The sequence below is a fragment of the Carica papaya genome, chromosome 2 (genome assembly GCF_054855325.1).
Source record: "Carica papaya isolate Zhongbai chromosome 2, ASM5485532v1, whole genome shotgun sequence".
NCBI classification, from domain to species: Eukaryota; Viridiplantae; Streptophyta; class Magnoliopsida; order Brassicales; family Caricaceae; genus Carica; species Carica papaya.
The window spans coordinates 23,046,019-23,059,613 of record NC_142310.1 but is presented as its reverse complement, the minus strand read 5'-3'; the positions used below and the strand labels follow the sequence as shown (position 1 = coordinate 23,059,613).

Below are 13,595 nucleotides of genomic sequence, written 5' to 3'. Positions count from 1 at the left end.
ATTTAGTAATTCTATTTTAAACATAACAAAACAAAAAAAAAAAAAAAAAACTATAATTATTTTACAACTTAATTATGTCTTCAAGAAAATCTCCAAGGTGATGACAATTTGAGTATTGTTGTTTAAATCTAAAACATAATTATTTAATCTTGGACTTCAATTAATGCTTATTGAATTTGATTATTGAAACACAAATAAATTAGTAATCCAGTGACAATAGACTTTTCTTTTCAAAAAATTTAACATTTATATTTGAATACTGAGTATAAAATACATAAAAGAACTTAGAAAAACTCGTAACACTAATATATGTACACTTGAGATATTTGTTAATGTTTGAAGAACCATAAAAATAAATTTGTTAGAACAGTATGAATAAAAATAACTACACAATATACATTTATAATTTAGTGGTAAGTAAACAAGCGAAGATTGAGTACTTGATATATCGACCAAGAAATTATAAAATTACATCATTGTTACTATATGGAAATACGAACAAAATTAGTGTGAACCTTATGACCAGCTAATCTGATTTCCATGCTTTGGGTTATTATAATAAATAAACTCACTTTTGATGCTAAGATTATCTTAAATATATTTAATAAATTTTATGTAGAAAAGATTATATGGTAATATAAAGTTTTTAATACTATTGTTTAGATAATGATATTAAATTTATCTCAAATAATAAGATGAATTTTTGACAAAACAATGAGTTCTAGACGAAGGTTTCGTGATTCAAAACTCTTGATTTTTAATAGTTTTGTTGTCGTGATTCAAAATTCATGATTTTTAATAGTTTTATTGTCGGTATAGAATTTGTCTCATCATGTATAATTTGAATGAATGTTATTTTTTTAAAAAAAAAAAATTCACTAATAATGATAATAATAATAATAATTAATTAAGTATAAGTTTAATTAAATATATAAATTAGATTAGGAATGATTTTTCAAAAAATGAATTATATTAGTAACTAATTTACATCTATATGTATGTTACGTAACCAATTAGTAAATATCAAAACTGAATTACTAAAAAAGGAATTTGTCCCCTAGAAAAACAAAGTTTTAACAGGTCGGTTTTGGAAGTGTTTGGTCCGAGGAGAGAGGTAAAGAACAGAGAGATTTTCAAGGAATGGAAGAGGAAGAGAGAATAAGAAGGGTCATCTCATCCTTTTGTCTTGTCAGTTATCTCTTCTTTTCGAACTTTTTTCACTGATCCAACCTTTGTCTGCTTTCCGAAAGCCTTTCTCTTGCGTTTAAGCTTGAATCTTTCTTCTTCTCGTGACTTGATTCTTCTGCTATTGCTTTTCGGTCAATCAACAATGGATCCAACAAAGCTGATTTTATGCAAAGTTCGGGAAAGTAAAGAAGACATTTTTAACCCTCTGATCGCAACCGCCACGCAGATGGGCTGCATATTGTTCCTCTCCCATGTCTTCTACCTCTTCTTGAAGCCATTGGGCCAACCTGGACCCATTGCACAAATTCTGGTAAGCATTAGTTTTGATACCTTCTTATTCATTTCTTTACATATATAATATAATATGAGATACGGGATTTGTATTAGGCTGGAGTTGTGCTGAGTCCATCGTTACTATCTCGTATAACCCGAGTTGAAGAATTCTTCATTCAAACGTCTTCAGAAGGTTACTATTCTGTATTCTCATTCTTTTTCAGGGCAATAATCATGTTCTTGATGGGTTTAGAGGTGGATAAGTGTTTCGTCAAACGTAACCTGCATAAAGCTAGGATCATTGCGTGTGGAGCTGTCATGGGATGCGCCATTCTTGGTGCAGCCTCCTCCTTCCTGATCATGCACGTACTGAGAATCCATCAGAAGCATGTAATTTTCGCCATGGTTTTCATTATGGTTGTCACCAACTCAGCTTCCCCTCTACTATTCAGGGTGGTGATTGATATGAAGCTGGACAACTCTAATGTAGGGAGATTAGCCATTTGTGTTTCTTTAATGATGGAAATATCCTTAGTTCTTTTGTTCACCATTGTTGAATTTTTCATGAAAGAGAAGAGCTTCCATCTTTTTCTCCTCTTTAGTTTTTCCACCGCGTTACTTGTCATAGTAAACAGGCATTTAGTCCCTTGGGTTAATACATGGAATCCCAAGGAAAAGTATCTGACAAACCCAGAGGTCTTGTGTTTCTGTCTTCCTGTTCTTATATTAGCAATGAGCAATGAAAATTTTGGCTTTAGTAACATCGTTCCTTGTTTCATCATAGGCTTGACATTTCCTAGAGAGGGCAAAGTTGCTAGGACCCTTTTGCGCAAATTCACCTACCCTGTTTATGAATTTATCCTTCCAATTTTTTATGGCTACATTGGCTTCCAGTTCAATATACAAGCCATCCAACATATTAATCACATGATTGCAGTTGTTCTTATTGTCGTAGTTAGCTTGGGGGCAAAAATAATTGGCACTCTAGCTGCTTGCTGCTTCCTTAAGATTCCCAGGAACGAGGCATTTTTCCTGGCTTGCATATTGAATTTCAAAGGCAATGCTGCTTTTCTGCTCATTGACGTCACCAAAGGCTCCCGTGTAGGTTCTTGTAATGATAGATTATCATATTTCTTAACTAATATACATGGTTTCATTACATGTAATGTGTTGATTATATTTTCCCTCTCTCTCTTTTTACTTCTTGTTACAGACTTGGTGGGGACCTGAAGTCCGCCACTTGCTTCTTGCAGCAATGGTGATCAACACACTTATCTCTGGCTTCATAGCTTCTTATTTGCTGAGAAAAGAGGAGAAGTACTTTGCTCACTCCTTGACCGCACTGGAATTTCACAGCACAGACAGTGAGCTTCGATTGCTTGCTTGTGTTTACACCTCTCACCATGCTTCAGGCGCAATAAGCCTGATCTCTGCCTCAAGTGGCTCCAAAGGCACACCCATAACTCCTCAGTTGGTCCACCTAGTCGAGCTACGCAAGAACCATAAGGCCAAATTGATGTATCACCAGCTAGAAGATGGTGAAGAGTTCAGCGATGAGGAAACTTATGGTGGGGATGATGTTCTGGAGATTAATGACTTGATTGATGTCTTTACAAAGCAGAGCAAAGTTCTGATCAGACCTAGCAAGCTTGTGTCACCATTAACTAACTTGCACCAAGAAATGTGCAGCATTGCTGAGAATTCTCGTGTGTCAATTTTGTTCCTCCCATTTCACAAGCACCAGAGGATTGATGGGAGATTGGAGAACAGCAATGAGGGTATTAGAACGACAAACCAGAAGGTTCTTCGTCATGCACCCTGCTCAGTAGGAATTCTTGTGGACAGAAGACAAAGTGGGTTTCAGATACCACATGGGTCTGAATCAGTGCAGCAAGTAGCAACCTTGTTCTTTGGTGGACCTGATGATCGTGAGGCCTTGGCATTAAGCAAATGGATCTCTATGCACCCTCAAGTTAACTTGACCGTTGTTCGCTTCTTAGCTGCGCCAATGAACAAACAACATCTCATTGATAATGCCTCTACCAAGAACCATGAGATCCTTATGTCAATATCAACTCATGAGACTGAAAACGAGAGAGACAACAGTTTCTTGGAGGATTTTTGTAACAGGTATATTCAAGATCAGCTTAATTACTTCTCATGATCTGTTAAAGAAAAAACTCCTGTTTAGAGCAAACTGGATCAAGTACCAAGTGTGAATAAAATACTAGGTGAATTAGTTTTCATGTTTAATAATTGATGCATTAGATTTAGAGCTAGTCGTTTTAAAAAAGAAGAGAAGATTCAGTAGCTTTTTCTTATATTCCTATGATAAATTTAGAAGCTATTTAACAACGGGTAACTTCTTTTGCACTCCTTATCTTACATTCAAAATCTGAACTTTTTTTTAATTCAATATTTTACCTTCTTAAACTCAACTTGTTTTACTATTATTCTCAATGCTTTTTCTACATTCAACCTTATTTCTTTTCCTATAATCAATTAATCTTTTTACACATTAGAAAGTAGTACTTTATTGGAAAACTTAAGCTAATAATAGTACTTTGTTAAAGAAAAAAAAAAAAAAAACTTAAGGTAGGCATAAAGCAAAAATGTTAACATTACTCCTTGGCATGCACAAGCTTGTTCCTTGGTTTTCAAATATGGACTTTGGCAGTGCCTTCCTAAGCACATTTGCCATCATTTTTTCCCCTTTTAATCTGCAATGCAACAGGTCAACCTTTTTATCATTCTTAGCTTCTCTTCCAAAATGGTACTTGATTTTGATCTGCTTGCTCTAGTCATGAAAACCTGGATTATGCGATGGCAAAAGTTGATTATTCCTTTTACATATCTCAACAATTGCATCCCCATTTTGAAAGACAATTCACTTAGATTCTTCGTGAATTTCGAGAGTGAACTTGCAATATATATCATGCATTTCTTATATGAACTATATCTGTTCCATCTGTCTATAAAATTTATGATTAACCAAGTTCAGATATAGAAAATTTAATTGTTTTCTATATGTGCAATATACAGGTATGTGGTGTCAGGTGAAGTTGAATACTTAGAGAAGCAGACAAGTAATGGAGCTGAAACATTAGCAGCACTAAAAGACATGGTAGACAAGTACTCGTTATTCGTGGTAGGAAAAGGGAAAAGAGATTCACCGATTACGACGGGGATGAATGACTGGGAAGAATGCCCTGAGCTAGGAATCGTTGGGGACCTCTTGGCTTCCTCTGAATTTCAAATCAATGCTTCGATTTTGGTTATTCAGAAACATGTGCATTTGGACAGAAGCCTTTTGGATAGTTAGTTCTCAGAATTCTCATCTTGTAGTTGCAGAAAATTACTTAGGAGCTGTTACCATTTGCACAGATTAAATCAAATGCAGACATATGTATATATGTTGTACTTGTATCATACAAAAATATATATTTCATATGCATGTGTTGTGTATATATAATTTTATGGAATTGAAGGAGGCGTCTACGTTGACCCACTTATGACTTAATTCCATTCAACTTCAAAAAGAAAGAGGGCGTAATGTGTGTATGTTTTTGAAGGATAATTTTGAAGAAAAATGAAGATATATAGATTAGTATTGGTTTGTATTAAAAATTTCTTAGATTCGTATATGTTTACTTATATATATATAGATGTGTATATCATATGTTTAGTTGTTGAAAAGGTTTAAATGCATGGTGAAGGGTTTATTGCGAATGACCAATATTTTGTTTGACAAATTATAATTTTACTCATTGTGGTTTAACATAGTTGGAAGATTGAATTAGATATTTAATTTTATTATATTATAAATTATTTATTCATTTAAAGCAAAAACATTATCAATGAAATAAAGGTTAAAATTATAATTTCTGAAATGAAAAATGTTTACAATAATATTGGCATTATATGTAATATAATTTAATAATGACAGAAAAATTACCACAACAACTGAAAATCATCACTCCATGAAGCCAATTTGCCATTTTCTCATACAATGTTAGATGAGTGGATTTGAAAAAGAAATATGTGGAAAAATTAATTGATCCAACGGTCAGGATTTAAGGAAAAAAACATATTAATAATGTTGGGAAGAAAACAGAAAGTATAGTTGCAGGAGTATTTTTGGTCCGAATAGAGAGGTGAAGTGGAGACAGATTTTCAAGGAATGGAAGAGGAAGAGAGAAGAAGAAGGACCATCACACCTTTTCAATATCTACTTTACAGAACATTCAGTCATCCAATTCAACCTTCTCTACCTTCCCTAAACCCTTCTCATCTTCCCTCTCTACTCTCCACAATCTATCTTCTTCTTCTTCTTTCTCACTAATTATCATCCACAATGGACGCAACAAAGCTAATTCTATGCCGCGCTCGGGACAGTAAAGAGGACGTTTTCAACCCTCTCATCGCAACCACCACGCAGATGGGCTGTATTTTGTTCCTCTCCCATGTCTTCTACCTCTTCTTGAAGCCCCTCGGACAACCTGGACCTATTGCACAAATTCTCGTAAGATTTAATTTCCATATATTTCTTATTCCTTCCTGTACATATATACATATATATATATATATATATATATGAAATACCGATTTTGTATCAGGCTGGAATTGTGCTGAGTCCATCATTGCTCTCTCGTGTAACCGAAGTTCGACAATTCTTCATTCAAACGTCGTCAGCTGGTTACTATTCTGTATTTTCATTCTTTTTCAGGACGATCTTCATGTTCTTGATAGGTTTAGAGGTGGATAAGGCTTTCCTAAAACGTAACTTGCATAAAGCCAGGACCATTGCACTTGGAGCAACCATAATCTGCACAATTCTTGGGGCAGCCTTCGCCTGGTTGATGGTCTTCCTACTGGGAGTCGATCATAATGTTTTCATGTTCGTCCTCGTTTTCATGATCATCGTCTCTAGCTCGGCTTCCCCTCTGCTAGCCAGGGTCGTAATTGATATGAAACTAGACACATCTAACGTAGGGAGACTGGCAATTTGTGCTTCTTTGATAATCGAAATGTCTTGTGTTCTTGTATTCACCATTCTTGATTATATCTTTTCTAAAAAGAGCTTCAGTATTTTTTTCCTCCACTGTTTTCTCACATTGTTACTTGCGATAGTCAATAGGTATTTAGTCCCTTGGGTTAATTCATGGAATGCCAAGGAAAAGTATCTGACAAATCCCCAGGTTGTGTGTTTTAGTCTTCCTATTCTCATATTGTCAATAAGTACTGAAAACAATGGCATCAGTAGCATTCTTCCTTGTTTCCTCATAGGCTTTGCATTTCCTAGACAGGGCAAAGCTGCTAGGACTTTTTTGCGTAAACTGACCTATCCTGTTTATGAATTTATCCTCCCAATTTTTTATGGCTACATTGGCTTCCAGTTCAATGTAGTAGCCATCCGTCATATTCAAGAGTTAACTGTAATCATTGCCATGGTCGCAATTAGCTTGGGAGGGAAAATCATTGGCATTCTAGCTGCTTGCTACTACCTCAAGATTCCCAGGAACGAGGCCTTTTTCCTGGCTTGCATATTGAATTTCAAAGGCAATGCTTCTTTTTTGCTCATTGATGTGAACAAAGGCTCCAGTGTAGGTTCTTGTAATGGTAGAGTACCATGTTTCTTTCTTAATTTACAAGGCTTCATCCTTTATAGACAATTTACTTGACTACTTGTTGTTGCAGACATGGTGGGGGTCTCAGGTCAGAGAGCTGCTACTTGCAGCAATGGTGATCAACACCCTTCTCTCCGGCTTCATAGCTTCTTATTTGCTGAGAACAGAGGAGAAGTACTTTGCCCACTCCTTGACCGCACTGGAATTTCACAGCACAGAGAGCGAGCTCCGGATGCTTGCATGTGTTTACAGTTCCCACCATGCTTCAGGCGCAATAGGCCTAATCTCTGCATTAAGTGGGTCTACAGAAGCACCCATCACTCCTCAGTTAGCACATCTAGTAGAGCTACGCAAGAACCGGCGGAACAAATTGATGTACCACCAACTAGAAGATGGGGAAGAGTTCAGTGATGAGGAAACCTATGGTGGTGATGATGTACTGGAGATCAATGACTTGGTTGATGCCTTTACCAAGCAGAGCAAAGTTCTGATCAGACAAAGCAAAGTTGTGTCACCATTAATTAGCTTGCATGAAGATATGTGCAGCAGTGCTGAGAATTCTCGAGTGTCAATTATATTCCTCCCATTTCATAAGCACCAGAGAATTGATGGGAGATTGGAGAACAGCAATGAGGGTATTAGAACGACAAACCAGAAGGTTCTTCGTCATGCACCATGCTCGGTTGGGATTCTTGTGGACAGAAGCCAAAGTGGTTTCCAGACACCACATGGATCTGAATCAGTGCAGCAAGTAGTGACCTTATTCTTTGGTGGCCCTGATGATCGTGAGGCCTTGGCATTAAGCAAATGGATCACCATGCACCCTCAAATTAACTTGACCCTCGTTCGCTTCTTACCCACGTCAACAAACAAACAGAACCCAATCAGCAATACCTCTAGCCAGAATCATGAGATCTTAATGTCAATATCAACTAACGAGACTGAAAGTGAGAGAGATAACAGCTTCTTGGAAGATTTTTGCAACAGGTACCCCTTGATATCAATTTTTTCGTAGAGAAAAAAAAAAAATCTGATCAGTACAAGATAATTAGCCTAGGCGTAAATTTGCTAGAAAGTATTCTACAAAAATTATTCTTTTCAATCACGTTCTATATTTCAACATTATGTTCTACATACACACATATATTTCATTTTTAACCAACACATATTTGATGTATAAAGGTATTCGAATTTAGAAAATAAAAATCAGAAAATATTATCTTTTTAGTTGATAATCTGGCTTATGTGCAACAGGTATGTGGTTTCGGGAGAAGTTGGATACTTAGAGAAACATGTAAGCGATGGAGCTCAAACAGTGGCAACAATAAAAGATATGGTAAACATGTACTCATTGTTTGTGGTAGGCAAAGGGAGAAGAGACTCGCTTATAACAACTGGGATGAGTGACTGGGAGGAATGCCCTGAGCTTGGAACAATTGGGGACATCTTGGCTTCCTCTGAACTTCAAATCAATGCTTCTGTTTTGGTCATTCAAAAACATATGCATTTAGACAGAAGCCTTTTGGATAACTGATTATAAGAATTCACATCTTGTAGTTGCAAACTATATTTAGATATATATAAATACATTGATTTTTGCCTAGGAGTTGTTACATTAACTGAAAATGATATGCATGTTTCTTGAAAAAGGTGTCACGTTACTAGCATGGATTTACTAGTTGGAAATGAGGTCAAATGCAGGAATATCTTGATGAACATGTGTATTGTATATGAATGCATGCAGTGCATGTGTGTGCTTGTCTGCATTGTTGGGATTAATCATGCCCTCTATGAGGCCCAATTCATGACCTAGCTCGATTCCATTTAAATCTGAAAGAGAGAGAGAGAGAGAAAATTCTTTGAAATTATTTGTGTTAACATGAGACTAGGTTTGACCTAGGAAAACACGACCTCCTTGTCATCACAATCTCTACCAATTCCTCTTCTTCAACAAATTCAACAATCTTTGCACTCCCATCTCAAATACATTTTTCACCTTATTCTTTTATCCATCATATTAACACAACAAAACTTTTCTTCCTACACAAATTCATGGTCATGTGGATTGTACCATACCACTCCCTCATAAACCATTCCTTCTACAAATTCATCAAATTGACATTCTTAACGTAGAAAGTAGCACCTGGTCCCTAGAGGATTATTTTCTTTCTTTCTTTAATGAGGTTTTCACTCATCTATGCAAGTTTGAGATGTCTTACATTAGCCTTTTGGTTTTCTTTCCCATACCAAATGGCTATAATTACACATGACATTATAGGAGCCAAAGAGGATAGTTTGTTTCTTAGTATCTTAAGGAAGCAAAGTTCATTGCTGATAAGTTAGCTAAAATAATTTGTTCTTTTCCAACTATGGAACGTAATGATGTGATCTTTTAGAACCTTAATTATGATATTTTTATGTTATCACAAGTTTAAATATTTATCTTAATCATATTTTATAATGGCTCGTAGTTTCTCCAACAAAAAAATCACACCGCCAAACACAACTGAATCAGATAATATAATGCAAACATTTTAAAATAAGATGCAACAGAAGCTATTCATTCTAATACAACATGTAATATTAATTTATAATCATGAGGTTACAAAATTCTGTAGACTCAAAAATTAAATACAACTTGTTCTCCAAAAAATCATAATTTTCTGGAGCATGAGGTCCACACGCGACGGGAAAAATAGACCCTAATGCTGAGTCTCGACTTTGTTTTAACAGAGAAGGGGGAGCCACTGTCTTACCTGGAAGAGCACCGATCTACAAAGAAAGTCAAGATACAGTTGGAGGAGAGTCACTCTCTGATACCTGGTGATGATATAATGATGGAGGAAGTGATGGCGGTTGAATAAATGGTAACAGATGGAGTGCCGCTCTGCCCGGAAGTGAGCTGCTCAAGAAATATTGAGGCGACTTAGCCTGGTGCCATCGGCGATACGTTTGCGGTAGGCGAACGCATTCGGGATAGAGCGCTGGTGAAAAGAGATGCGGGAACAGGGGCAATGGTGCCCTGTTCTAGTGCGACCCAAATCACGACCCAGATGAACTCGACGCAAGCTGAGTTTGGTGACGACGAACATATGCTAGAAGCGTCAACGACTGGTGGCGAGTCGGCAATTGAGGCAATTTTGCCTTGTTCTGGTGCGGCTCGATTAAAATCCCAAGCCGTATTCTGGTCGACAGCTGGAAAAACACCCTCTGAAGGTGAACACAGCTAAGATTGTGATAGGGGAAGGGATTTATGGAAGAAATGGGAAAACTATGATCCCCAGTCATACGGCTGTCGAACAACCACAAATCCAACACCTTGGGAAATTGGGGGCACCAACGGTGAAAACCTCCTTTAGAGATAAACTCATTAGTAGTACTCAGGCCACAAATAACCGGGAGAAAATCGAGATAAGGGACAGAGATATTAAGTCTAACATGGAGAATGGAATACCGAGAATTAATTTTTTTGATCAAGTACACAATCTCCTAGAGCAAACTATGAAACTTAAAGTAATTAATCGGTTGCTTGGAAAGCTGATTGGGTACAAAACACTCTGGGCTAAACTCCATAGACTGTGAAAGTCTACGAATCGACTATACTTTATAGACCTTGATAACGATTACTATATGGTCAAACTCCTATCAACAGAAGACTATCCACATGTTCTTACGGATGGCCTTTGGGTTATATATGGCCACTACCTCATGTTACAACCTTGGTCCCTTAGCTTCTCTGCTACAAACCTGGATATTATAAATGTTGTGGCTTGGGTGCGTTTTTCTAGTCTTCCTATCCACTACTACCATAAGAGCGTGCTTAAAATTATCTCTAGGGTGATAAAGAAGGTGTTTCGCATTAACTACAATACAAAATTCACTGAATGAGGCAAGTTTGCCCGGTAGTGGTTAGTATTGACCTAACCAAACCCATCTCAAAGTTCATGCTTGATGGGCGCCTTCAAAAGGTGGAGTATGAGGGTTTGCCAACCATCTACTTCGACTGTGGAGTTTATGGGTACCTCAAAGATCAATGCAATAAGAACTATGAGACTATGACTGTTTTAGCCAAGAGCGGAAGCACAACTCCCAGCAAACAGAAAAAGGTAGCAATATTGGAGGAGACTTACGGTCCCTGGATGCAGGTCCAACGCAGGGAAAGGAAAACAAAAAGAAATGACCCTAGCTTGCTTGTCAAAGGCACAGAGACTACAAGAGGTAACAAAAAGAATGGGTCAAGGTTTAGTACACTCGCTGACACAGAAGGAGCATTAGAAGAACCAAATTGGCTAGTGGTGAGAGATCTTAAACAGGTGGAGGCACTGAATGTGAAGCATCCCTTAAGGAATAAAGGAAAGGCATCGGTGGTGGGAGGTAATGGTCTAAGTACAATGGATGTCATCCCTGAAACCATGGACTTTGCCATGTTAGTCAATACAACACTCACCATTGGACATGTGATGCCCATGAATAATATGGCCAGAGAAATTAACGGGACAAAGGGACGCATCAACTCACATGGCGCAAGGAGAACCCTTAATAAGAAGCTTGTAATAAGTCAAGATACTACTACACTGGACCTTCCAGGAATATTGTAATAATAATTGAGGATAAGGTGGACCACGAGTACGAACACAATCGGGTCCCTTCCCCTTACCCCATGTCACCAACGCTGTCCTTGAGGGATCGCTCTAGGAGAGCAAATAAAATACCTGATAGACTTGGTATCAATAAAGGCATAAAAGTCAACAAGACTTTTAAAAAACAAATCAAAGCAAAAAAAAAAAAAAAAAAAATAGACAAAGCACCTACAACCACTTCATCTGTCATGATCAGCCCCTTGATGTTGAAGCTCCAAGAGTTTGCCAATAAGGACATAAGTCTCGTGTCATGCGTGATTGATGCCCTTCAGAAGGAGCAACCATAGTTTTCCTCTTGAGCTTTAACTCATTTCCATATTTTTATTATCTTATGGATTGCTAATTTTTGGTATGAAATTATCAAGATACAGCAAAAGTGAGCTTCCAACATGTCCTTAAATCCTTTGTAAATATCCACAACCCCACATTGATGGCTTTGTTGGAGCTTAGGACTGCGGGCGAGAAAGCAGACAAAGTAATTAAGATCCTGGGGTTCGATTACTCTTACAGAATCGAGGCAGTCGACTTTTCAGGCAGTATTTGGATGATGTGGAAAGAGTTTATTTAGGTCAATGTTGAATATAATCACCATCAGTTTATCCATTCCAGGATTAGCAGGAATGATGAACGAGATGACTTCTCTATCTTCGTTATTTATGTGAGTCCGAATTCCTAAAAGCGCAAAGACTTTTAGGAGGAGCTCACTGCAATTGAGCAACACAATGATCGCCCATGGCTCTTAATTGGGGATTTTAATTCCATTTTGGAGGCAGCTGACTGAAAAGGAGGAGTGGCTAAACGATCTAAAGGTTGCACCTTCTTTAATCACTTTACTGATGTTAACTCCTTACAACAACTTAATTATGTTGGCTTGAACTTCACTTGGTGACGAGGGACCTTATTTCAACGTCTTGATAGAATCATTTGCAACTAGAGATGGTGTAACCAATTCCCCGAGGCTACCGTTCACCATCTTCCTAAAGTGCAATCGGATCATAGGTCTCTCTTAATCATACCTTACACCTATCATACCCCCAATAAGGACCCTAAGCTTTTTCAATTTTTAGTTGGGTGATTGTCCCACCCTGAAATTGACACAAACATCTCCCCATTCAAGATAACATTAGTAATTTCAATGAGTCTGTGTAGGATTGGAACAAAAATGTGTTTGGCCATATCATTAAGAGAAAACGCATTGTCTTGGCAAGACTTAATGGGATTCAACGAGCTCTGAAAAAACACCATTCTGATAGGCTTTAAGAGTTGGAGAGATCATTGGTTGAGGAATTAGATGAGGTGTTATTGTAAGAAGAAATGCTCTAAAAATAGAAATCTCGTTATAATTGGATTTCCTTGGGGACAGGAACGCCAAATACTTTCATGCTCAAACAATCTCTAAGAAGAAGAAGAATATAATTAGTATGCTAAAGGATGGGAATGAGAATTGGAGAACCGATGAAGAACAGCTTTGGAAGATGGCTGCCACCTTTTTTGAGCACCTATATACAGCAGACGAGGGATCTATACCTCAGTACCCTGTTAGAGGCTTGTTTCTAAAGTTAACGACTGCTATGGTTGCTTAGTTAGACTTTAAGGTGACGAACCAAGATATTCATGATGTTTTATTTAACATGCACCCACTGAAGGTCCTAGTGTTGATGGTCTTTATGCAGCCTTCTTCCAAAACCAATGGGAGATTGTTGGTGATTCGGTTTGTGCAATGGTCAATGATATTTTTCAAGGTAAACAGTTACCTGCTGGGATCAACAAGACCCTTATTACTCTCATTCCTAAAGTTGTAAGACTAGAAACTATTAAAAAAATTTGTCTGATCAGTTTATTGACGATTCTATATAAAATTGTCACT

General features: G+C 37.2%; 2 protein-coding genes across 5 annotated transcripts; both read left to right on the top strand.

Moving 5' to 3' along the window:
• Nucleotides 1-1,053: 1,053 nt before the first annotated feature.
• On the top strand, nt 1,054-4,909 carry LOC110817415 (cation/H(+) antiporter 2-like). Of its 4 annotated transcripts, none has more exons than XM_022045947.2 (5): nt 1,057-1,498; nt 1,576-1,654; nt 2,417-2,562; nt 2,675-3,591; nt 4,504-4,909. In XM_022045947.2, exons 1-5 carry the CDS (start codon nt 1,331-1,333, stop codon nt 4,781-4,783), a joined length of 1,590 nt encoding a protein of 529 aa, XP_021901639.1. In that variant the 5' UTR covers nt 1,057-1,330; the 3' UTR covers nt 4,784-4,909. The 4 variants fall into 4 exon arrangements, with proteins under 4 accessions (XP_021901637.1, XP_021901639.1, XP_088069818.1 ...); XM_088213692.1 differs by having other exon boundaries at nt 2,399-2,562; XM_022045945.2 differs by having other exon boundaries at nt 1,054-1,498; nt 1,576-2,562.
• Nucleotides 4,910-5,815: 906 nt separating this feature from the next.
• Nucleotides 5,816-8,691, top strand: LOC110817393 (cation/H(+) antiporter 2-like). Its single transcript, XM_022045905.2, has 4 exons — nt 5,816-5,983; nt 6,078-7,064; nt 7,159-8,075; nt 8,343-8,691. The coding sequence occupies exons 1-4, from the start codon at nt 5,816-5,818 to the stop codon at nt 8,620-8,622; spliced, it is 2,352 nt and encodes a 783-aa protein (XP_021901597.1). The 3' UTR covers nt 8,623-8,691.
• The last annotated feature ends 4,904 nt before the right edge of the window (nt 8,692-13,595 follow it).